At 40.5% G+C, this 27,204-nt stretch overlaps 1 protein-coding gene across 1 annotated transcript in view; it reads left to right on the forward strand.

The window, feature by feature from the left end:
* Positions 1-23,053, forward strand: part of RBL1 (RB transcriptional corepressor like 1) — a 36,497-nt gene extending 13,444 nt beyond the window's left edge. Inside the window, exons 12-21 of the mRNA XM_066623235.1 lie at positions 277-441; positions 654-786; positions 6,161-6,439; positions 7,770-7,987; positions 9,491-9,667; positions 14,815-14,886; positions 15,054-15,132; positions 17,669-17,835; positions 19,829-19,993; positions 20,359-23,053. Coding sequence (XP_066479332.1) covers positions 277-441; positions 654-786; positions 6,161-6,439; positions 7,770-7,987; positions 9,491-9,667; positions 14,815-14,886; positions 15,054-15,132; positions 17,669-17,835; positions 19,829-19,993; positions 20,359-20,529 — 1,626 coding nt within the window. The 3' untranslated portion in view covers positions 20,530-23,053. The remainder of the gene's footprint in view (positions 1-276; positions 442-653; positions 787-6,160; positions 6,440-7,769; positions 7,988-9,490; positions 9,668-14,814; positions 14,887-15,053; positions 15,133-17,668; positions 17,836-19,828; positions 19,994-20,358) is intronic.
* Positions 23,054-27,204: the final 4,151 nt, after the last annotated feature.

The following is a 27,204-nucleotide window of genomic DNA, read 5'->3' on the forward strand; positions in this document are numbered from 1 at the left end:
TTTATATTAACAGATTTTAGTGCACACTTAAAGCATCTTAGCTATAGACTTCAAATATTTCATGAGTGCCTTTTGAAGACTGCACCAGTAGAGATGGGATTTGGAGGGGGAAAAGTATTGAAAGAGTTCAGGGCACAGAAATCACAATTAGGAAAACTGAAGGAAACATTTTGGACTATAGAAAGTGATCATTGGCCATTAAAATGTGTTAAGGTGGCCATGATGCAGTTTTTTTTATTGTATGTATGTTACCATAACTGTGTTGTATCATTCAAGGTGATTGAAGTTTTGATTCGATCAGAAGAAGGACTCTCCAGAGATATGGTAAAACATCTCAACAGCATTGAGGAACAGATTCTTGAAAGCATGGCTTGGACTAAAGATTCTGCATTGTGGAGTGCTCTCCAGGCGTCAGAAAACAAAATTCCTACTTGTGAAGAAGTATGTTGGTCAGCAAATAATTTAAAGTAGAATGTACAGGAGTTGTCTTATGTAGGAGGTTTTGAAAAACAATTCAGAATAATTTTTTAAAGTCTTGAATGAAAGATTGGAATGCTTAAGAATCAATGCTCGCTATTTTGTATTTTTTTAATATATAAAGGATAGCAAAACAGTATTACCACGTCTTCATTTATCACCTTTTTCGTACTCAGGTAATATTCCCATGTAATTTTGAAATGGGAAATGGAGGAAGAGGTCTGGGACATCTTCCCATGATGCCAGTATCTCCTATAGTGCACCCTCGAGTTAAAGAGGTTCGGACAGATCATGGAAATCTCAGACGGGGTATGTTCAGTGCCTCCTCTCTTCCACCCCATATTAAATTTATTATTTTATTTCTGAAAATATTGATAGTCAAGATATTTCCCTAGTCTTGGTGACTTCTTAGAATCACTAACTTGATTTTAGGGTAGAAACTAGGGGAAAAAAGCATTTGAATTGCATTCTTTCTAAACCCTGTTTTCATGCAGTGCTTTTCTGACAGGTCCATTTAATTGCTGTTGTATATGCTTTGGTAAATGTCTTAATCCCTATGTACAATCTCTAGAAATCTTATTGGTTCCTTCGGAGGCTTGTGAGTCGAGAAGAAACTGTGAAGACTTTAAGTAGATTTTGGGTTGGAGCTGAAAACAGTCCACTCATCCTTGTGCGTCTTATATATTTTGCTGTGTACTGCTACCAGCAACATAGCCATGTTAAAAGCTTTCTTTCGCAGCTATGGTCTGTTAGCTAACAGCTCTCCTGAGTTGAATAACCCGAGAAGGGAGGAAGAGTGTCTCAACTGAGGTTCTTGCTTACCTTCTTGCCCTTTCACTCTTCCTCCCCCCTTGCTCATTCACCCACCTTGCATTCATTTTCAGTAAACCCTTCCTAAAATTTGTTCACATAAGGCTTAAGAGACATGGAGGTAAAGGTAACGAACTAGGCAAGTTTGTCTAATCAAAAGCAAAGGAAAAGATTTATTGGGAACAAAAATGGAACAAGGGGAGACTAGTTAATGTTAAGTTTGAGGTCAGTTAAAAAAATTGTGAAACTGGTTCTGACTAAAAACATTCCTGATTGAAAGAAATACACCTACAATGAGCACCTTAATTGGAGTGGAAATTGACTTCTTAGGAAATCACCCTGTTGTGGCTGGCATTCCTTCTCATTTCTTTCACATCCCACACCTTAACCCAATCTTTCAGCTCCACAAGCTGAAATAATAGCCTGGCTTGAAATAAATGGAATCCCAAATTTCTCTTGACCAAGTTCTCGTGTCCAAGTTCATTGGGCTGATTGGATCAGTGTCAGCATGAGCTTCCCATTTGAGAACCTGGAAGGTTTTGATTGAGGCTTTTGTTTCCAGCAGTCCCAGTCAGTCCTGGGACTCCAGGATACATTTGAGGGAGAATACTAATTGTGATATGTCAACCAGGTCTACAAACAGAATGGAAGATATGACAGGTAGATTCGTAGGTCAGGCTCAGTATATGCAGAGCACAGTCATTTAGGGCATTTTCATGAGAGGAATACTTATTTATGACTAGATCAGTGGTTCTCAAACTTTTTAGCACTGGGACTCACTTTTTAAAACAATCCTCTATTGGAACCCACCTAGGTTTACCAGGCTTTTAAAAAAGGTGATCTAGAAAAAAAATTATTGATAAGTGTGTAAGAACATAAGAATGTAAAAAGAGCCCCGCTGGATCAGGTCAAAGGCGCATCTAGTCCAGCTTCCAGTATCTCACAGTGGCCCAACAAATGCTTCGGGGAGCACACAAGACAACAGACACAACCTGCGTCCTGGTGCCCTCCCCGCCATCTGGCAATCAGCAGCAGCCTACCTCTAAAACCAAGAGCTTGCAATACCTACCATGACTTGTAACCTGTGATGGACTTTTCCTCCAGAAATTTATCCAATCCCCTCTTAAAGGCATCCAATCCCCTCTTAAAGATGCCATCACTACTTCCTGTGGCAAGGAGTTCCACAGGCTAATTACACACACGGTAAAGAAATATTTTCTTTTGTCTGTTCTAACTCCCAATGCTCAACTTTAATGGATGTTCCCTGGTTCTGGTGTTATGTGAGAGGGAGAAGAGCATCTCTCTACCCCACTCTATCCATTCTCTGCATAATTTTGTATGTCTCAATCATGTCCCCCCTCAGGCACCTCTTTTCTAGACTGAAAAGCCCCAAATACTGTAGCCTTTTCTTATAAGGGAGGTGCCCCAGCCCTGTAATCATGTTGGTTGCTCACTTCTGCACCTTTCCATTTCCACAATATCCTTTTTGAGATGTGGCGACCAGAATTGGAGACAGTACCCAAAGTGTGGCCTTACCATTGATTTGTACAAAGGCATTATAATATTAGCGGTCTCAATGCCTTTTCTAGTGATCATGAATTAGCCTTCTTTGCCGCCACCGTCACTTTCATAGAGCTGTCCACAAGCACCCCAAGATCTCCTGATCTGTCACAGACAGCTCAGAACCCATTAGCCTATATGTATAGTTTTGATTCTTTGCCCCTATGTGCATGACTTTACATTTACTTACATTGAAATGCATCTGCCGTTTTGCTGCCCAGTCTCTCAGTTTGTAGAGATACTTCTGGAGCTCTTCACAATCTCTTCTGGTCTTCACCACTCGGAAAAGTTTGGTGTCATCTGCAAACTTGGCCACATTGTTGCTTAGCCCTGTCTCCAGGTCATTTATGAAGAGGTTGAAAAGCACTGGTCCCAGGACAGATCCTTGGGGAACTCTGCTTTTCACCTCTCCCCATTGTGAGTAATAATCAGAAACATTTATTCCCCTATATTTACACATGCTTGCAAACTGCTTCAGCTGAGCTCTTTACAGGGTAATTAGCAGGCTACAATATCTGACTTTTGAATAGTCTCCGGGCCTGAGGCAATGGCCACAGACACTCGCCTATAAGTAGATCTCACAGATAAGCAGGGCAGGTTTTGAGCAAAAAAATCATGGAATTTTCTATGACCCTTGGATAAGTCTGGGTTAAACTTAGGGGGGTGTCTGACTATAGTTTTGACTGATTTTACCCAAGGCCAGATCCTGAAAAATAACATACCCCTAATTGTTGCCTAAGAACTGTACCATCACTAATTTATTAAAAACATAGTTTTAAATTCTTTTTAAATTCTGGTCTTCACCACCTTTTTGTAAACACTATCCGTGCACTGTAAACAACATATCAGTAGAACAGTGGTTCCCAACCTGTGATTCATGTACTCCCAGGGGCACTCAACAGGACCTTTAGGGGTGCTTGAAAAAGAATGAAATAATGGCAGAAAAAGGCAAGTCATGCTGCAGAATGCTTTGCAGGGCCAGCAAAGCAAGAAGGAAGGTAGCTAGTTGGCTGTGAAAGCCCCACTAATAGCTAGTTTTTGGTCATCAATTCATGTATGAACCAGTGATTGAAAACCAGCACAGTAAAAAAGCTGAAACATAATATGGAAAGTGATCAATCACCCAGAATTTCTCAGCAGACTTCTGGTGCAAAACAGTGCAAAGGCAGAGTCTTCTGTTCTTAAAACTGATAAAAAGAGAAAACACTGTGATAAATTCATGAAGTCTGGGTTTTCATATAGAGGAGATGAAGGCTTGTATTATTAATTACAAACATTTTGCTAATATGAAGGGTACAATTTATGGAAATAGGCTGCCAAGGGATATGCAAGTGAAAAAGGTTGGGAACCACTGCAGGAGAACCATGAATCAAATCCACCTTTAAGGTGTCTGGCGTGTTAAGCCAGAAACTCTACATACAACATACAACCCATAACACATAACTGAGAGTGTGCAATTCAATTTACAGCAGAGAGATGAGATATTTGCAACTCTTTTTACTCAGAAGTAGACCCACTACTTTCCATGGGTGTTGTTCTTAAGTAATAGTGTGTTGAATTATAGCCTGGAATTTTGCTTCAAATGGAAAGAAGGATCTCATCCTGGTGTTGAAAAAAAACAGATCTCTGCTAAATGCAAGCCTTTGCAAAACAGATCCAGCAACAGCATTGGCAAAATGGAACAGAGGAGAATAAAAAGTTAACTTTGGCTGGAATTTCCCTTCAAAGTTACTATAGAAACTAATCTCTGCATTGCTTCTAATGACCTGCTTGAGCAAGAAACTAAATTTTTCAGAGTTGAAAAGCTCTGCCCTCTGATTGACCCAGTGATAAGGCGAAGTGATAATTGGAGCCTGATCACTTGGCAAAAATTTTACGTACTATAGGTGAGTATCTACAGTAGTTATCTGATCTTTTCATCACTCTTTGGTGACCCACCAAAAATCAGGTCTCAACCCATCAGTAGGTCCTGACCTACAGTTTGGGAGCCATTGGACTAGATGGTTCACTGGGGAATATTCTCTCTATTTCAGTGCTCACTAAACTCACTATTTCAGTGCTCCAGCCTGCGGGCTGGATCAGGTGCAATGCTGAATTCCTGCCCTGCATGAACAGCACATACTGTTGAAAAGCTATATATAAAAACTGTTAATAATAATAATAATAATAATACCGTTCCGCCAAACTGCTCACAAGAAGCCCCTCCATCATTGTTGCACGACTATCTGGTCAGTTGCATCTGCCCGGAAATCCAAGCCTGCTGGAACAGTGGGCTACAGATGCAGCTGCCCAAAGCATCACGCAGCAAAGGTGGGAGGGCTTCTTCTGAGCTGCATGGCAGAACGGTAAGCACTGGTCCAAACGGACTGGTTTAGCACATCGCATCATTTGCAAGTTTGGCAACTGTTGCTCTATTTGGTGATGAGAATGCTCTTTCAGTTCATGTTAGTAATTCAGTTGTGCTCACTTATAGATGAATGGCTTTCCAAAGAAACTTGGCTTTCCAATCAAAGTTAAGAGGCATCGGTTTGGTTAGCACTGCATTCCTTTGTAGAATGCTTGGGCTATCAGTTTTCCCTATAGACATCTTGATTGAGTGACGATTGTTAAAGTTCAGTAATTCTGTTCAGTAGTAAATGTGTCCCCATTTGTGCTGACTGTAGAACAGGGGTGTCCAAACATTTTGGCAGGAGGGCCACATCATCTCTTTAACACTGTGTCCGGGGCCAGAAAAAAAAATTAATTTACATCTAAAATTTGAATAAATTTACATAAGTGAATATATTTGAGATGATACTTTATGGTATCATCATCTCAATATATTTGAGATGATACATATGAACGAATGAAGGTCTTGCAGTAGCTCAAGACCTATAAAAGGCCTTCACAAAGCAAGGCTAGTCTTTCCTTCACTGCCACTACTGCATCACAGGTGTGAAACAGCAAGTAGTGGAGGGAGACCTCATTCCACAGCTCAGGTGAGAGGTCAAACAGTCATCCTCACACTGAGAGCAATTGTGTCGGGCCAGCAAGTCTCTGGAGGGCCAGAGGTTCATTGGAGATTGGGTGCTCCCCACGGGCCGGATTGGGAGCCCCCGAGGGCCGCAAGTGGCCCCCGGACCGAGGTTTGGGCACCCCTGCTCTAGAAGATAACTCTTATACACAGAGACTTCTGATTGATGATATAACAGAAGAAATCATTTGGAAGTTATAGGACTAAAATCATGTGTGTCAAGAATCTATTCCTGAGATTTAAAGCTAGCCCTATGTCTTACTGTACTGTAGTCATGGCTTATTTCCTCTTTTGTTTTAGACATGCAGCCATTGTCTCCAATCTCTGTTCATGATCGCTATAGTTCTCCAATGGCAGGAAGTGCTAAGAGAAGACTTTTTGGAGATGAGAGCCCAAAAGAAATACCAGCAGGAAAAAATCTGAGTGAAGGAACTAGTCTGAAAATTGCCCCAGTGTCAAGCTGCTTGGGTGAAAATGTGTCTGTTTCACCTGAACAGACAATCCTCACCATGGCAGCGGCTACAGTAGCAGGTTCTGTCGCAGGTACAACAGGACAACAAATGACAATTCCATTGCATGGTAAGTGGTTTTAGAATAAAATTCTTACAGCTAATTCTATTTTTGGAGAAGTGTAATAGTTGCATAATTTTTGGCTACAAGGAACTTCAGTTTGCTGAAGTTAACAATGGTTAAATGTTGCAGAAAATTCCCATAAATGTTCCATAATAAAAGCATTATTTATTATTTTATGTGCATTATTTACACGCACACACACACACACACACACACACACACACACACACAACTAATATGTTAGTTGTAATTATATATATATATTACATATATAATTGTAATTATATATATATTTGTAATATATATAAGTTGTAATTATATATATATATTACAACGAACATATAAGTTAATTGTATTGTCTTCAAACAGCTTAGAAGACAATTTTTAAAAAATTGTGCAGGGGAATTAAGAGGGGATTAAAAATATAAACTCAAAAATGACATATTTTGTTCTTCTACCTCACAGGTCCATTGGTGTTTTAATATATGTGTTCTCTGTTTTTTAAAGCATTACTCATAAAGCAGCTTTCCGATTAAAGCCTTAGAAACCTGCTATGGATAATCCTGCTTTCCAAAAGCATCATTTATCAAAGGATAGAATATTAAGAAAATGCTACCCTTAGCCCATTTCTGAATGTGTTGCATATGAAATAATGTGGAAACTTCAGGAACCACTTCAGATAGCTTGGTTTCTTTATTCACACAATGCAGATCAAGTGTGTCATTGCCCTTGACTTCATTTTGGTACTGCTTTGTATATTCCAGTTCACTTAACATCTCCATCACTTTGATTAGTAGAAGATTTATATGTTTTGGCCAATATTTTCCCATATTTTCCTTCAACTTTGTTGTCTTCATCTTCAAATGAGGTACTAAATTGGTTTCTAAGTTGTATCTTAAGCTGTAGCCACTTTGAAGCTCTAGCTTGATTAACCTTTTTAATTTCATCAGACTCTGCAAAGGTAGCTCTTTGGCTCCTTGGTATTGCAAGGGGCAACCATTGAGATATTTCCTAGTCTTCTTTCCCCTTCCTTGGTCACTGGGTCTGTTCCCTGCAAGCTACAGTTCTGCCTCTTTCCCACCATGGCCATCCTGGCACCAAGCTGCCTTCATCTCTCCTTTTTTCCTTCACAACAATCACATCACAACACGGTCCAAGAATGCTACAAGAAACCAACTGTTTATGTACAGGAGTAAATTACTCCGTTGAGAAAATAACATCTACACCCTTATGTGAAAATAACAGGTTTTTTATTTTTAATAGTTTTTACAATGTTTGTACTTTTAGTTTATAAATAAGTTGTAAATTAAAACAAAAATTTGTTGATATATCATAGGTATTGCAAATGATACTGGAGGGATCACCTTAATACCTATTTCAATTGGCTTATCTCAAGAGTCAAAAGTGGAGAGCCATGGACAAGTTCCCCTCACTGCTCAGGCCTTAATCAGTGTATCTCCAAATCAGCTTAACATGACACAAGGGCAAGAGATATATCAGCCAGCAGGAACCAAGCCAAAGAAAACTGGATCCCTGGCACTATTTTTCAGAAAGGTAAAGAGTGCTTCTAGCAGATGGTTTATATTTAAAAACCTCTCCCTTCTCTGGGGGAAAAAAATATTTCATGGGAATAAAACTTGAAATATTCTACACTGCAGTCAGAATTTAAGGCACACAAAATAAATGTTTTCATGATCGTAACACACTTTAGATCTAAAGATTCACTTTGGTGAGTGGAAGTACTCTTTCCTACAAGGAATGTACATGTTATTTCCTTCTCTCCCCCCCCCCCCGTCATAGCATTTTGGGTGGAATTGATATGTCTCCTCCCTCACTTTATTTAACCAAAAGTATTTCTATATGCATAAGCAGATATTCAGTTCTGAGCTGCTTTTTGAAATATCCCTTAAAATTATGAGTGATGTATTTGAAAATATTGTTTCATTGATAAACAACAATTTACAACAAACAGCCCAATCCTAACTAAATCCTCCTGCTGATGCAGCCATACCAAATGGGCACTCACCTCTGCTTCCTTGATAGGTTTACTTGAACCTGCACTGGCTCTTTGGCTGATGAGACTTCAAGTGAACCAAGAAGGTAGATCAAGGCCTGGAAGGGGGATGGGATATTGGTGACGCCCTGCTGCCAGTAACTATCTCTTTCCTGCCCTTGACACATACATTCTCCACCCCACCACTCTGTTCTTCCCACTCCCTGCACCAATTTACCAGCACCAGGACATCCTGGAAGGCCACTTGTGTGGCTACCACCACTTGCCATTTCCAACAGCGGCCTGATTGCACTCAAGAGCACAAATGCCAGAAAGGCTGCTGTGCCACCAGAACACAAGTTCCAATTAGCATTGGACTGTAAGACATCTTTGAATTGTCGGCTTATTACTGATGTAGAACTATGGCAGTAAGCATTTAAGGATGCTGTTTGCAAATACTCTAGTATTCATTTAGGACAGGGATAGGCAGCCTATGACCCAGGGGGTGAATCTGGCCCACCACCGAAATTCATCTGGCCCATGGGCAGAGGAGAGAGCTGGTTGCCCTGGCCCTCCTTCCTCTCTGTCTCTCCCTCCCCACAAATCAGAGGAAGGGGCAGGGCACAAATGCTGTCCCCACAAATTGGAGGAAGGAAGAGGAACCTAGGGAGGCTGGGCTTGGGAGTGCATGGTAGGAACAGACCTGGTGGGGCTCTAATCAATCCTCATGCGCTGATAGGAATGGTGGCAAAACAGCTGTGGGATAGCTGGGCAGTAGCCTCAGCAGCCAGGGAGTGTGTAGGAATCTTGGCTAGTGGTGGCTGTGGAGAGTCCTTGGATGTCTCTTAGGCAACACCATTAGGCCTGCCTTGCTTGTACCCCCTCGTGCTCACCTGGTCCCAGTGTGGAAGAAAGTTGCCCAACACTCATTTAGGGTCTTAACTGGAGCTCATGTCACTACTTTAAGGAACTTCCATTTTCATCCACCACTTCTATCTTTGAGTTCCTAAACTTAAAAAAAAAACTTCATGTAATGCAAACAGGCATGTGATGCTTTGTCTTAGGTGTATCATCTGGCAAGCGTGCGGTTGCGTGATCTGTGCTTAAAACTGGATGTTTCCAATGATTTACGAAGGAAGATATGGACATGTTTTGAATTCACATTAGTACATTGTACAGATCTAATGAAAGATAGGCACCTGGATCAGCTCCTTCTATGCGCCTTTTACATTATGGCAAAGGTAAGGCATATTCTTCAGATCAATGCTATTTTTTAATGTTTGTTTTTCAGAATCAACATTATCTCTTTTCCAGTTGTCTTTTAATGATGCATGGAATGATACTAGTATAAATAATACCTCTGGTTTTGTTTGCTTTTTTCAGACCTTATATTATTGATCATTCTTTTCTTTTTTGTTCACTGAATGTAATGCTATTCACGAGGACACTATCAATCCCTCTAGTCTACACTACTACTATAAAATATATTCTAGGGGTGTCAAACTTGTTTCATACAGAGGGCCGAAGTGAGCATTCAGGGTGCCTGCTGAGGGCCAGAAGTGATGTCATTAAGTAGAAAGTGACATCATTAAGCAGCTGATAGCCAGAAATCAGCACTTGGTTATATAGAAGCTTATTAACTGCAAATGGCAGGAGAAAATATTCAAATCTTGATCATATTTCAAGATATGGGAAAACCCAATTTTCATGTGGGCTGCTGTTTTAGCAGTAACACCTCAGCACTGCTTAGCAGCCGAGAGCCTGAGGGCCAGATAAAAAGCTTACAGGGGCTGCATCCAGCCCCCCCCCCCCACCTTATATTTGACACCCCTGATGTATTTGCTATGCGAAGTCTGGCTACTTTGATACTGTGAAAGCCAAACTATACCCTCTGATAAATATGTTATAGGCTCTTGTATGGGGTTTTTTTTCCTTCCCTATATAGCAGCTAGGAAGATGGAGCAAGGATGCTGTCAAGAAAACCAGGAATTGATCTCTGATCTGGAGTCCATTTTGGGTAGCAGGCAATTGCTGTACCCTGCTGTGCTTGTGTGAGGAAGGGCTTATCAACAGGCCACCTGTGTGCTATCTGCTGGTACGGCTCTTCAAGGCTGAAGAAGTTGAGCTGCTAATTAGAAGCAGGGGGCAAAGAGCTTTGTTGGTTTGTGCTGCTCTGAATTCTTAAGGACTCTTCAGATCCCCTTGACTGGGACTTGTAGGTAAAAGGGGATGTTGGCAGCCTTTCTTTGTGGTTTGCACACAGACATGTGGTTGTCCATGTGCAAACCAACAATGGCAGTGCCGGGAGTGGCTGTACCCTTGAAATTGGGCCCAGTGCATGCTGGACCTGACTGAAACATCCAGACAAGGATGATAACAAGACCAAAGAATTAAAGCCTCTGCCTCTCAAGCGCTTTTCCCAATCTGAATTTTGTACCACCCACCCCATCCCCATAGCTGCTGTTTAGGAAAAAGAACCAAGCACCCAAGGACCAATAATGTACTTATTGGCCAACATGTAGTTTGAACCTACGAGCCTTCACAACCATATGGTGTTTAGTAATTTGAAGAATACAGAGTCATCTGATTAGTCTTTGCATAGCTAGTTCCTTTCCACAGCATATGTTTTGTTTCTTTAATCACTTCTGTACCATAACACCTCTTTTCAGAGTGTTATGAGGCCTGTTCCAGCTCATACCAAAGTGTTTCTCACTATATATGACTAATTTTTTTTTATTACAACTGTTCTGCCTGATTTCAGCCTTTCTGACTGTCAAGTGAATTGGGAAGTATGTAGCTTTTTTGCAGTTAGTAATGGCATAAAATAGACATGTACTTGAATAGGCTGTAGCAGTGTTTCTCAGATGTTTTAGCACTGGAACCCACTTTTTAGAATGACAATCTGTCAGGATCCACCAGAAGTGATGTCATTAACCTGGAGGTGATGTCATGACCAGAACTGACATCATCAAGAAGGAAATTTTTTAACACCCCAATATGACAAAATCAAATTAATTAATTAAGTAAAAGTTTACAAAATGCATGTTTAAAAATTTATTTAAAATAAAGAACCACCCTCCTAACCCTCTCAAACAAGTGTTCATCTGTTTAAAAAAAATTCCTCAAACACCCCAGAGGCCGCAATCCTGGGAGTAAGTCCCAGGTAACACTTACCTGGGAGTAAGTCCCATTTAATGTCATTATTAAAAGCATATCGTAACCTGTTCAAAAGTACAGATTGTGACATTTCCCCAAATGCAGTCGCATATCATGATGTAGCAGCAAGTTGTATATATTAAAAATTAAATACACAATGAAATGAATGGGGACCCACATAGAATTGGCATGTGACTCACCTAGTGGTTCCAACTCAGTTTGTGAAATACTTGGCTTTAGAAAACAGTCTCTTTTTTATAACATTTTGCTGTTCACATCAAATTGAGAGGGTGTAAAGAATTTGCCTGAGAAGCCTCCTCTGATGGCGACTTCAAAGTATTTTGAGACCAGAAACCACAGCACATACCATAGACACTTGCCTATACATCAATCTTACAGATAAGTCGAGGGCGGTTTTTGAGCCAAAAACCATGGAATTTGACCCTCAGATAAGTTAAGGGGGAGGTAAAACTTAGGGGTGTGTGAAATTTTTTGAAAATGACTTACCAGGAACTGTTCTGAGCCAGCAGAAGCGAAAAAGGGGGGGGGCCATTTTACCTTTTTTCCAAGCAGGAAGAGAGATGAAGGTGCTTATGGGAGTTTGTGAGGAGTACAGTGTTGCACTTCCATGGTGGCAGCCCTCACATAGACTACAATTCCCATAAGCGCCTTTACTTTTCTTCCGGTTGGGAGATGAAGCTTAAAATGGCTACGATAGAGATAAATTTGGTTCTTGCTCTGACCACTTATTGATTAAAATCAAAGGCAGCATTCTCCTTGGAGTTTTTACATTTTATTATAGATACTACAAGCAGAAATATTGTTTCCATACAGTTCTGGAGCGAGTCAAAAACTCCACCCAACCAAGGGAGGTTTAAATAGCCTTAGAACAACAATTTACTTAAGCAACCTGAGTACAGCCCCTGTACTGGATAAAGCTGTCACTTAGGCAAAACTTTCAAAAACCTCACCTCTTCCTGCAATGTCACAACTGGGCCTATTCCATTATTTCTGCCAATAAGCATATCTTCTAGGGACATGATGACCCTTGTACAAAACAAGTGTCCAGGCCAAGCGATTTCCCAGAGGACTAGTTTCCTAATCCTTTTGGCATATATTTTCATTGTTTTTCTCACCTCTATGAGGCAAGGGGAATTTTAACTGTTCAGGACTTATCTTCAGTCTTTAAGCTGTTTGAATATTTAAATACTGTTTGAATGCTGTAATCCTGCATGTCTGACCTAACCTTGTAACTTAGGTCATCTAATAAAGGTAATTTAACCCTTTCCTAACCCCTTTTTTTGTTGCTGCCTCTGAATAATTACTGGTAAGTAAAATTACTCCTTTTTCCCCATCCCCCTTGTCCTTCTGCTCAGCCCAGTCCCACCCCACCTCACCAGGCAGCTGCTCTTAGAAGCTTTATTTACTGCATTGATTGTTGTATAAGTTGACCTAGGTTTTCAGGGTTAGTATTTAGGCATAAATTTTTTGACTTACATATGAGTTTATACGGTAATTTCTTTAAATATTTCTGCTTACTGTTCCTATAGTTTTACTATCATTACAGCCATACCTCCACAACTCTTCCAGTTGGGATGCAACTGAGAGAATCTTTTGAGTGCAAAGCACCCATCAATTGTGTGTTGCTACATACATTGTCACGATAGATACTGTTGTTAGGATGTTAATTGTTCCTTTGGGCTACTTAGGTAGGTAATGTGCATGCATCAAGATGCTCCTGAACTTTTTCCCTCCTCTGACTGCAGCTCCTTGCACTTGGTTGGATTGTGCACTTAATAGACTAGTCCAGCCATTTTCAACCACTGTGCCATGGCACACTGGTGTGCCACGAATGGTCCCAAGGTGTGCTGTGGGAATTTGGGAGAAGGTCATTTATCAATAGGACCATTGGGGGAATGTGAGCTCCCATTGACAGCGCAGTGTGCCTTGTCAATTGTCAAAAAGCTGATGGTGTGCCTTGACCATTTTAGTGCCTTGCCAGTGTGCCATGAGATGAAAAACGTTGAAAATCACTGGACTAGTCAGAAATCTATAAAAGTTGGTGAAGTTAGTGGCAACCAGTTATTTAATGAATAAAATGCACAGAATTAAAAAAAATCTAGGTGGCCAGATTTCCACCCTGCTGATTTCTCCCTTTGTTTGCCAGCTTAGAAAATGTCCGTCGTCCCCCCCCCCCATTTAATAATCAGCAACAGAAAGTGATGGGTCAAGGGAGGGGATTTGTGAAAACCAGATGTTTCTTAATGAAAAAGCATGCTCAATTTAAAAATCTATATAGTCTGATTTATACCCCATGGTTTGGCTGCAAATGTGGTCAAGGAGCCACAGGCATTAATAGAAAAACTGAACTTCCACATGGAAAATTGTGAATGTATTCTGTCCTGGTCAAATTTTGAGCTTTTACAAAGAAAGTTGCACTGTCTCTGATAAAATATATTGTGTTTCTGTGATGTGTTTCTTGTATATTTTGTATAATAACATGATGTGCTGCCTAGTGCTTGTGACTGCAGTGGCACCGAAAATGACTGCTGCTGCATCCAACATGCCCCAAGCAGCCTCTGCTGCCTCCCCAGGAGAAGGGAACTTTCATCTTTCCCCGAGTAAGGCAAATAGGCACACAATGGGGCTACTCGATTCTACAGAACAACATTCAGCAAAATAATTGATAGGTATTTTGCTATCCTGACAACCTACCAGCTAAGCAATTTGTACAGAAATTGGTTTGCCTTTCTAAAAGTGTTAAATATTGATCACTTTTTCCTTATTGCTGTCATGATCCGTGGCCCAAATCTGGCAACCACATTTTTTAATTCAACACTTTTTCTATTAAGGAGCACATGTTTATTACCAATTCTACCCAGATATGATCACCTTCCATAGTAACCTATGAAAAAGGTGGCCATTTTTAATACAGTAGCCAAAACGTGCGGTATAATAATTGGCAAACTGAATTTCTGAATTCAGCGTGTTTTCTTCATTAAAGAACACCTGGGCACCACCAATTCCTCTCAGCAGCTTGAATCTATCACATTTTCCAGAAATCTGACTGGTTTATAAAATATCCCAAGTTTCAGGAATTGCTTACTGGGCAGCATAAGGGGCTGCAGATGGAAGAAGAGAAAGCTGCTAGGCTTCTAGGAGCTGTCTGCCCAAATCCCTTGGAATGAGTCATGTGTACAGGAGTGTAATCTATTTGGCTTCCTTTTTTCAGGTGTCCAAAGAAGAAAGAACTTTTCAAGACATAATGAAAAGCTATAGAAACCAGCCACAAGCAAATAGCCATGTAAGTAGATTTTCAAACAAATGTACGCAGCTCTAGGTAAACAGTTTACTTGGGCTTTATGTTGAAATACCGTGTTTCTCACTTAAACATCACATGTGCTTTTGAGAATCTTTTCATATTTTCTCAATGCATCAATAGTTACAAAAATTATTTCCCATGTGCTGTAGGTCTACAGAAGTGTTTTATTGAAAAGCTCTCCAACAAATGTAGCATTAAATATAAAGCAAGAAGATATGTCAGAAGAAGGTAGGTGGTTGCTTAATGTGTTATTCTAACAGATTATTGAACTGCTTCAAAGCAGTGGTTCACAAACTTTTATAACAGGGACCCACTTTTTAGAATTAGAATCTGTTGGAATCCACCGGAAGTGACATCATCAAGCAGAAAATTTTTTAATAATCCTAGACTGCAATCCTACCCACGCTTACCCAGGAGTAAGCTCCATTTATTACCATTCTTAAAAGCGTATACATACTAATCTGTTCAAAGTACAGATCTGTAACATTTCCCCAAACGCAGTCACATACCATGGGAGCATCAAGTCTGATATATTAAAAATAAAATACTAAAATGAATGGGCACCCACCTGTTTGGCTCTTGACCCACCTAGTGGGTCCCAACCCACAGTTTGAGGAATACTGCTTTACAGGATAAGGTTCTTCTGAACATGCAGTTTTTAGAATCTGATTTGTTTTTTCTAGATACCTGGAAATCTGATAAAAGGATATGGCTCTAACTGTGGTATACTTTAATCTGATTATCATAGGATTGAAAACTATTTGAAGGATATATAATTCATTATGGCAAGATTCTTTGAATTAAAATACACACCTCTAACAGATTACCTCATAACAGGGTGGGAAGAGAGAGGACAACATGTGCTGAGACAGAGTACAGTGTAGATACAACCAGCGTGATGCTTGCAAACAATGCCGTGCAATAGGAAAATGCAGTCAAAAATGTTAAACTGCTATACCTGCCTAATTTTAATCAGGGTAGTGCTTGCAGGCCCCTGTTATGACTATTGGAGTTCATAGACCAAAATTCTAAATTTAGTCATACAAAATGTGCAGTATGAAGGGTTTTTTTCTTTATTTCATATAAACTTCCATTGTACCTTACTTCTCAAGATAACTATCAATAATGCATATATTATAGTGTATACATAAATACAATAATCCATAACTCTATAAAATACATATTTAAATATTGCAATAAACGTAGTATGTGTTCACCAGAGGGGACTATACTAGCATTGAATATGTTGAATGCTTGGGAATAGTTCCCAACATACAACAACATACTAACTTTTCATCTCTTTATTTAACATATTTAACAAAAACAACATACTTTTCATCTCTTTATTTAAAGTATTACTTACTTGTTCATGAGACAATTCCTCTTCTCTGTCTACAGTTTTTCCATGCTAGTGTCCTCTGAATTTAAAGAGCAGAGGGGTGTTTTGTGGCAATGCCACATTGACTAGGTTTGCCATCTTTTCACTGACCCTCTTTCAGTGTCCTTAAACAGCAGTCCAACACATGCAAAATAAGCCTGTGAAGCTCTTCTCAGGACTCATCTCTGTGTCAGAAAAAACTGCATATGCTGAATTTCTGGGTATTAGGCTGCTGTTAAAGATGCAGGACCAGAAGAATGTGGGGCTCTAAAGATGCCCTTAGGGCTCAAATCCTATCTGCTCCTGCTGCCAATGCAATGAGTGTGCCATATCCGGGGGGGGGGGGTGGATTGGAAAGCTTTGGAGAGGAAAGGGGAATATTTCCTCTTATTCCTCCATAAGCCACCCACTTTGTAGTGGGCCTCCTCGGGCTTGCTCTAGTTCTGAAGGTGGCACCAGTCAATGGAGAAGAAAGGGGCAGGGAGGCAGCAAAATGAGGGGATAGCATCTGACATGTGCCATCATCACTGAAACTACTCTCTCCCACAGCCTCCCTGTCCCTAGTTCCTTCCCCCTCCCCACCCAGTTTCGCCCCGTCCACCCCATGTTTCCTGCTCTGGCAGGTATGGCAAGAGCCCATGATGGCTGGAGAGCGCTATGGCCACTATTAAGAGTGCTCTCTGTGCTTTTGGCAGCCTTTTTGTAACAGCAGATGTGTGATCCACTGTTGCAATGTGCTCTGGCTGGCAGCCCAATCCTGGATAGGATTGGGCTGTTAGTCACACACAGATAGTTCCATTTGTGTACTAGAGCTTCCTGAAAACAGGTAGGTTTCCTTTTGTTTCTTTCAAGTGAAATTTATTGCACTTCATTGAAGGTCACTTTCTGAAACTCCAAGTGTTGCACCCACAGTGCTGTTCATGCAGGGGATCTTTCCACGGCAGCTCCCTCCCCAAGCCTTTTAAAAACCTGTTTTTGAGGGTTATGGGATCTTCAGAAATGAAATGGGATGTAGTTTTGGGGGCTTCTAGGGAAGACAAGAAATCCCCCACCAAATGCCTCTGCAAGATTGGTTAGGCACTTTTTCAATTGATGCTCCTCTTATATTTAGTAGGCGGGGTAATTGTGTCCCTCACACAATTGTGTCCCTCAGAAAAATGTTCTACGTTTTTTTAGATTGTGACTCCTGGTTTATAGCAATGGCTCCCTTTTTGAACGGGAGCCATTTAGTTATTTGATATTAACTGTAAACTGCTTTATGAACTTTTTTGTTGAAAAGCATTATATAAGTATTCTTAGAAACAATATTTTCCATTTACTTTTAAAAAATTTAAAATCATATTTTTCTTCTCTTCCTCTGTACTCCTCCCCCCTCCTGGTATTAAGACTCTCCCAGGAAGATGAATTGTTCACCTATAAGGGAAAAGCCAGAAAATTCCAGAGAGTTGGAAAAGGAGGAGAGAGGAGATCTGATAAAGTTTTACAATACCATATATGTTGGGAGAGTGAAAACCTTTGCACTGAAATATGATGCTGCCAATCAGGATCATGTGGTATGTGGATCTTTCCTCCTATTTCAAGAAATGGGGCATGATTTGGACTCATATCTAACTCTGATATGAGATGGCATGAATTTTTCATTTGAATACCATCAAAATTTCAATTTCATAATCTTTAACCCATACTAAATATGGATTATAACAGGGGAGGCCAAATTTGCTTAACAAAAGAACCACATATGGTAAACTTTAGATTTGAAAGCTGCAATATTTAAGAAGTATTTAAATTCTTAAATATATTTACTCACATCAAACTTACATTTTAATCCAGTGAACACTATATGTGGTAAATAGTTATAAAACTTTAAAAAATTTTATTTACTTTTATATTAATTGTGATGCAAAAAAGAGCTCAATCAATATATTTCTGCAAACCGCAGATTATATGTCAAAAAACCACATGTTGCTCATGAGCTGCGGCTTGACCACCCCTGGTTTATAGCAAGACTCTATTTTATAGTACTTTGCTTCATCTTGAACAAAGCAGTAATAATCATGTGGTTGCCTTCCCTGATTGATATACATAAATTCAGCATAACAAAATCTATTCATCTAATGTAGGCGACTTTTTACCTAGAACTGGAGGTGTCAGACACAGGGACATGGAAAGGAACTGGCCTGAAAAATCTTCAGTCTGACCTGCAAATCTGTAGTCGTACTGCTTTATCTCCTGTGTATTGTAGGCAGCTTGTCTTTGTCCTGCAATTCAGAAGAATTCAGGGGACTGAAAAGTGGCATGGGAAGAGTGGAGCTGTCTTCAGTATTAGATTTTAAATACTATTAATTCCTTGTGGTGGTCTAAAGCAAAAGCATAGAGTTGAGGGGCTACAATAATCCATAGAAGAGTTCTACAGACCTTTAAGTGAGGCAGCTGCTGATGCTGTAATATGCCAACATTGCACAGACATGGCCTCTTCAAAAGAGAGAGAGGGGAACCCATAGTCAGTGAATGGCAAGGAGGATAAATAGAGTGAGCTGAACTACCAGCCAAACTCTCAATAGAGGTCAAGGTGAGAGTTCCTTTTCAACCTCTTTTGGAATTTTAGTATAGTAAAAGACTACACAATGCAAAATTCTGAGGGGTGTGAAAGATGTATTCACAGTTGAGATGTATTCTTAAAATCCTTAAGAGAAGATATCTGTCAGAGTGCGCAGATTAGAAAGAAAATACCAGCACTCCAGGTCACTGGTCCTCGTAGTTCAAATAAGATGCAGACACAGTAGCTGCCATTTCCAAGTCAATTAACATATATATATACACAGCAGCAAAAAAAGTCCATAGAAGTCTCTTAGCAGTTCGGTCCAAAATGGTACAGACCGAAGGAAGAAAACAGCCCCAGAAGCTAGCTCCTGGTTCTCCACCTTTATATTTCATTTAGCCAATCAGATTTTACATTGCATCAGTGTATCAGCTTTTGATGACTCAGCATGACTTTGCACTTTCAACTTAATTACAGGCACCTGGTCAGGTTGACCTGTAGTCCTGTTCTGTTCAGGCTTGTAAATTCATATCCTGACAATATCTCTATCTCAGATATACAGTACTTGTTTATTGGGTAAGTCAAAGGTTAAATTGTCTGATGATCAGACTTTTCAGGTATTCTGAATTTATTACACATATCACATTTGTTTAAATGAGAAATTTTAGTAATAGTGTATACTCAATTAGCCCAACCATTTTTGCACATCAGGATCATATTTTAAAGCAACATGTGGATATTAGATGGTGAATTGGCATTTTTGATGACAAATAATGATGACAGAGATTGTAGTCTCTAGAGATCTCCTTAATGGTGAGGAAAGGGTGACTCCACCCAGTCTGAGTGTAACATACCTGGCCTAGAAAATCATACAGATCAAATGTACGTTTATGCAGGCAGATATACTTAACCATTTATTTTTTAGCTTGTGTTTGCCAGTGACTGCAAAGCAAAGGAAACTCTTATAACAAACTTGTTATATTAAATGTACAATTTTTCTTTTCAAGGTGGAAGCACCTCCCCTTTCTCCTTTTCCCAGCATTAAACAGCAGCCTGTGTCTCCTCGGCGGATATCCCATACATGTTCTGTGTATGTTTCACCCCATAAGAATGGTGCTTGCTTGACACCTAAGACTGCACTGTTATATAGATTTAATGGAAGCCCTTCAAAGGTAAGATGTATGCTGTTTCTAACAAGTAGGGGCTTTAGCCACTTTGAGTGCCGTGAGGGAGATAAAGTGGGGTATAAATTTGTTTAAAATAAAATTTCATTGATTTTCATCACTGGCTTCACTACAGCCTTGCTAAACTTTCTCTGAAAGAGCCTAGTAGCACTAGTGGAAAAGATTGAGTATTTTGTGCTGGAAACTTGAGTGTGGGTTAAGCTACTGCATAAAATCACAACAGGAAAATCATTTTCTTACGTAGGTACCTTCTGAAAATTTAGCCTCTAATAAAGTATGTTTAGTTCCTTTATAATAACTGCTGAAGACTTTTGATTATTCTAATATTTGATTGTATTACTATTAATTGACAGAGTTTGAAGGAAATCAACAACATGATAAAACAAGGAGGACAGAGAACTAAGAAGAGAGCAATATCAATTGATAGTGACACAGAATTGCCAGCAAAGAGGTTGTGCCAGGAGAATGATGATGTTTTACTTAAACGTCTTCAGGATGTTGTCAGCGAAAGAGCAAATCATTAGGTCAGCTAGAGAACCCTGAGGACCAACACTTATGCAGATCTGCATCAAGTAGTTTAAGACTCCCACTCAGTTTTTTGGTTTTCCTTATGGTAGGCATATCGGAGTATAAAAATGTACTGCTTTTGTTATGATTTTTTTTTTACATAAATTATTATATGAGAAGTGGAACCTTTTGATAAATTATCTATTTTCTGACAATTATTTGACAAATTAAGCTCTGCAGTTTGGCTTATGAGGGTTCATGGCCTTATTGATGTTGGTTTGAATCCCAGGAGCAGAAAGCTAACATTCTTAATGCAATTTGTTGCTTTCGAAGTTGTAGGACAGAACTCCTACTATGGAGGGTTCAATGATTTGACTGCACAAACACTGGATGTTAGAGAAAAGTTGGTCAATTATTCTTTATGGTACTAATTGTCCTGGTGTGAAGTTCACAAAATGGGAGGTGAAAACAAGTATGAGGGTGAAAACAGAAAAATTACTGTTTTCCATTCATTATTTTAGTATCAAGTAAGTTTGGAAGCTCTGGTAATTCACCATGACTTCAGTAAAACCAGATGTTTTTCTCCCCTTAATTTAGAGTGCGGAAGGGTCACCTTCTTATCAAATCCTTGGATAATGTTTGATTAGAACTATGAGTATAACTATAGAAGCGGTGTACTCTTGGTACTGATAGAATGGCAATATATTTCACAGTGTGAACTGAATTCAATTCAGTTTCAACAACCTTTAATGGCATAGCAAAAAGAAAAAGAGCTACAACATACACACAACATACATAATTAGTTAAATAAATAAATAAACTACACCAATACAAACCATCAATTAATTATAAATAACCACAGGGAGATTACGCCCACATGCGCCAATCAGGGCGTGAACTGAATTAAGGTTTGGAATGGTTGTTTCTGGATTTTGTTTATGTAAATGGTACTGTTGCAGAGGTGAAGCAGTATTTGGTTCTCTGTCATAGCCCGTATTGAGGAAACTTGTGTTCTCTTTCTACCTCGTCTTTGGATTTGCTCTCCTCTCGAAATGATGAATTCAGCTTTTGGGAGTGCTCACAGTGCAAACTGATTGAAAGCGTATCACACTATACTTTTTAAGTTGTCCTGTACATCAGTTAACATAGCTTCTGCTTAAACCTAGACCCCAACTACATGTTAGGGCTGCTTATGTGGGAAGAAGCTAAGCTAACTCCAGCTATCTAGAAATTCACAGGGATCTCTCCTGCAGCCATCCCAACAAGCATAGAAAGCAAGAGTGACTTAGTGCACTGGCATGCTCCTTGCCTTTTCCTCCATGCCCAGGAAAGAAAGAGACCTGTAGGGAGTCAGGAGTAGGAAAAGCACCCTGCTTGGGGAGAATGTGGGGTTGCCTTATTGCTAGCTAGTTTTTGGTTTGTTTTTGTTTTTAATTATATAGTGCTTAACGGAGGAGTCATGGACTTCTGTAATTTAAGTACTTCTTAAATTTCTTCCTACTGAGAGAAAAGGGGCAGCAAGAGGATGAGTCCTTTTTCAGGCAAAGAAGCTTTTCCTACTTCTTTGAGTTACAGAGAAAGCTGAGGGGGAGCCAGAACTTCAAGCTGCTCTCTCTTTCTCTGCCTGTTAGGATCATTGAGGAAGGAAGTTCTTTGGGATTCCAAATGGTTGGAGCCTGCTGCTTCCCATGGGCAACTGTAACTTACAGCTAGGCTCTTAAATTCCTATTAATATACTTATTTTTCCCTGAAAAGCATATTTTGTGTAGTATCTACACAGAGTGTAAGCTTTATCAAATTAGATGGGCCTGTACATAAGATTATTATGTAGTCATAGGAACTTACATTTTATATTCTATCATTGAACATGTGTGCCAAGCAAAAATTCAACTGAAATGTTTATAAAGAATCAGTTTGATTAGAAGTACTGTACTTTGTTGAAATATGGGAAAGTTAACATTTCAACTGTAGTGCATAGGACCACTCTTTAAAAACACATCAAATAATAAAATTAAAGATAAGAGCCATACAATGTTACTATTGTTTATATTACTAGTTTATATAGTTGTAAATATTTTGTGTCTTACTTCCTTTCATAAGCATCTAATCAATGTTGGGTGTTTTCAATTTCCCAGGATTTTAATACATAGATTTAATAGATTTTAATTTTAATCCCAAGATTAGTCTACATCAGAGGTTACTTTCAGTACCAAACATTAGAACTGTGATTTCAAGGGAAATGAAGCTGAGGAATAGTTGGTGGTGTATTGATAGGACTTCATTGTATTTGTGCTTTACTAATTTGTTGTGAAAAGAAAATTCTTAAGTGCCACAGGATCTAAATATTAAGCTTTTTATAAAATGTAGCCCCATAGCAATGAGGATTTCAACCAAGATGTGTGTTGCCTTATGAAATGTCATGACAGCATTAAATTTATAATGTTACAGAATAAAAGTCTGGTGTGAAATTTTTTATTAATCATGATTTAATGGTTCATATGAACTAATTTTTACTGCTCCAACTTGAAACTTCATACTAAACTTGACCTAGAAGATGCTAGTGGTGCTATAGAGTAAATTTTGAGCATTCTGGAAAAGGAACTGCTTAGAAAACATTGTGTTAGAGTATGCTTGTAAGTATGAATCTTAAAATTAAAAAAAAACATTTGTTCTGATTGTTCTTGAATTGTTTTGTTCACTAATTATTCTATGTAAGTGTGTGAGAACATTCATGATAATTTTTCTAACCTTTCCAGACTGTCTCAGCTGCACCTAAACCAATGATTTAAGGCCTCTTGTGTAGAGAAATGGGGCCTGCTCTGTGGATCCCCACCCCACTTCCTGGGCCTGATCTGCTCCCCTGTTCCTCCTTCCCCTGCCCAGAAATGCCTGCCTTTGATCTAACATGCCAGCCAGTGCAATACTTGCCTCCACTGGTGGCCATTCATCTGGATGCAGTGTTGGCAGGGCAGCATAGGCCTTCCGGCAGGTGCTGCTCACTCTACAGGTGCCGTAAACATGCTTTATGGCATGTTTGCAACACTCTTGGCCAGTGCAGCAATCACTGCACTAGCAGCAGGCCTTGTTTGAATTGCACTCTGAGTCATTCATTTAATGCCTAATACTGTAGCATGATGCTTTGTTATGATGCATATATTTTTATTATGCTGTTATTAATGCATATTAGAAAAGTTTTCCTCACTGCTCCTTTCCCCTCTTCTTCAGAATATTATTAACATTGAATGAACCAAATTGCAGCTGTATGGGATTCAGTTAAAAACTAGTTTTGCTAGGCATGAATTTTGTGTTCATCATTAAGTGCCTTTCAGCTTACAGGTTGTTAGGACCCCATTATTTTAGTCCCCTAGAGTGCTGATAATTAGGAGAACAAAGGGTGGGAGAGGGGAGTGAATGAAAGGAAGAGATTGACCAGACTAAGTACCAAGTCTGATGACAGACACATACAAGTTATAAATTGTTAGCCACTCCTCCTTTTGCGATACAGAGGAGAAACTCTTCCGAGGAACAGGACATGGACAACGGTTCTGTTGAAATAACCATACAACAGTTAGAATAAGCAGCCCATCCTGGGGCATTCCGTGTATAATTGCTTTTATGCGAATGCCCGAAGTCTACGAGCAAAGGTGGGAGAACTGGAATGTCTGGTGACAAGGGAAAATATTGACATAGTGGGCATAACGGAAACCTGGTGGAATGCGGAGAATCAGTGGGATACCGCAATCCCGGGCTATAAACTCTACAGGAGGGACAGGCAGGGGCGTGTTGGAGGTGGGGTGGCCCTTTATGTTAAGGAAGGGATAGAATCCAGCAAAGTAGAGATTGAAGGTGGGTCCGACTCCACCGTAGAATCTCTGTGGGTTAAATTACCAGGCTTGAGCAGCGATGTAATACTGGGGGTGTGCTATCGTCCTCCAGACCAGAAATCTGATGGGGACCTTGAAATGAGGAAACAGATCAGGGAGGTGACAAGGAAGGACAGGGTTGTAATCATGGGGGACTTCAATTATCCTCATATTGACTGGGTCAATTTGTGTTCTGGTCACGATAAGGAAACCGGATTTCTTGACGTGCTAAATGACTGTGGCTTAGATCAGCTAGTCACGGAGCCCACCAGAGGACAGGTGACTCTGGATTTAATTTTGTGTGGTACGCAGGACCTGGTTAGAGATGTAAACGTTACTGAGCCATTGGGGAACAGTGATCATGCTGCGATCCGTTTTGACGTGCACGTTGGGGGAGGAATACCAGGCAAATCTCTAACAAAAACCCTTGACTTCCGACGGGCGGACTTCCCTCAAATGAGGAGGCTGGTTAGAAGGAGGCTGAAAGGGAGGGTAAAAAGAGTTCAGTCTCTCCAGAGTGCATGGAGGCTGCTTAAAACAACAGTAATAGAGGCCCAGCAGAGGTGTATACCGCAAAGAAAGAAGGGTTCCACTAAATCCAGGAGGGTGCCCGCATGGCTAACCAGCCAAGTTAGAGAGGCTGTGAAGGGCAAGGAAGCTTCCTTCCGTAAATGGAAGTCTTGCCCTAATGAAGAGAATAAAAAGGAACATAAACTGTGGCAAAAGAAATGTAAGAAGGTGATAGGGGAGGCCAAGCGAGACTATGAGGAATGCATGGCCAGCAACATTAAGGGGAATAATAAAAGCTTCTTCAAATATGTTAGAAGCAGGAAACCCGCCAGAGAAGCGGTTGGCCCTCTGGATGGTGAGGGAGGGAAAGGGGAGATAAAAGGAGACTTAGAGATGGCAGAGAAATTAAATGAGTTCTTTGCATCTGTCTTCACGGCAGAAGACCTCGGGCAGATACCGCTGCCCGAACGGCCCCTCCTAACCGAGGAGTTAAGTCAGATAGAGGTTAAAAGAGAAGATGTTTCAGACCTCATTGATAAATTAAAGATCAATAAGTCACCGGGCCCTGATGGCATACACCCAAGGGTTATTAAGGAATTGAAGAATGAAGTTGCAGATCTCTTGACTAAGGTATGCAACTTGTCCCTCAAAACGGCCACGGTGCCAGAAGATTGGAGGATAGCAAATGTCACGCCTATTTTTAAAAAGGGAAAGAGGGGGGACCCGGGAAACTATAGGCCGGTCAGCCTAACATCCATACCGGGTAAGATGGTGGAATGCCTCATCAAAGATAGGATCTCAAAACACATAGACGAACAGGCCTTGCTGAGGGAGAGTCAGCATGGCTTCTGTAAGGGTAAGTCTTGCCTCACAAACCTTATAGAATTCTTTGAAAAGGTCAACAGGCATGTGGATGCGGGAGAACCCGTGGACATTATATATCTGGACTTTCAGAAGGCGTTTGACACGGTCCCTCACCAAAGGTTACTGAAAAAACTCCACAGTCAGGGAATTAGAGGACAGGTCCTCTCCTGGATTGAGAACTGGTTGGAGGCCAGGAAGCAGAGAGTGGGTGTCAATGGGCAATTTTCACAATGGAGAGAGGTGAAAAGCGGTGTGCCCCAAGGATCTGTCCTGGGACCGGTGCTTTTCAACCTCTTCATAAATGACCTGGAGACAGGATTGAGCAGTGAAGTGGCTAAGTTTGCAGATGACACCAAACTTTTCCGAGTGGTGAAGACCAGAAGTGATTGTGAGGAGCTCCAGAAGGATCTCTCCAGACTGGCAGAATGGGCAGCAAAATGGCAGATGCACTTCAATGTCAGTAAGTGTAAAGTCATGCACATTGGGGCAAAAAATCAAAACTTTAGATATAGGCTGATGGGTTCTGAGCTGTCTGTGACAGATCAGGAGAGAGATCTTGGGGTGGTGGTGGACAGGTCGATGAAAGTGTCGACCCAATGTGCGGCGGCAGTGAAGAAGGCCAATTCTATGCTTGGGATCATTAGGAAGGGTATTGAGAACAAAACGGTTAGTATTATAATGCCGTTGTACAAATCTATGGTAAGGCCACACCTGGAGTATTGTGTCCAGTTCTGGTCGCCGCATCTCAAAAAAGACATAGTGGAAATGGAAAAGGTGCAAAAGAGAGCGACTAAGATTATTACGGGGCTGGGGCACCTTCCTTATGAGGAAAGGCTACGGCGTTTGGGCCTCTTCAGCCTAGAAAAGAGACGCTTGAGGGGGGACATGATTGAGACATACAAAATTATGCAGGGGATGGACAGAGTGGATAGGGAGATGCTCTTTACACTCTCACATAATACCAGAACCAGGGGACATCCACTAAAATTGAGTGTTGGGCGGGTTAGGACAGACAAGAGAAAATATTTCTTTACTCAGCACGTGGTCGGTCTGTGGAACTCCTTGCCACAGGATGTGGTGCTGGCGTCTAGCCTAGACGCCTTTAAAAGGGGATTGGACGAGTTTCTGGAGGAAAAATCCATTATGGGGTACAAGCCATGATGTGTATGCGCAACCTCCTGATTTTAGGAATGGGTTAAGTCAGAATGCCAGATGTAGGGGAGAGCACCAGGATGAGGTCTCTTGTTATCTGGTGTGCTCCCTGGGGCATTTGGTGGGCCGCTGTGAGATACAGGAAGCTGGACTAGATGGGCCTATGGCCTGATCCAGTGGGGCTGTTCTTATGTTCTTATGTTCTTATGTTAGACCAATTAACAGGAAGTCTCTCAAGAGATGCACTTCATAAAGCACAGAGAAAGTATGCAGAACTGCTTAGGAACAGGCTATAAATTACAG

Source organism: Tiliqua scincoides, chromosome 4 (assembly GCF_035046505.1).
Source record: "Tiliqua scincoides isolate rTilSci1 chromosome 4, rTilSci1.hap2, whole genome shotgun sequence".
Classification (NCBI taxonomy): domain Eukaryota; kingdom Metazoa; phylum Chordata; class Lepidosauria; order Squamata; family Scincidae; genus Tiliqua; species Tiliqua scincoides.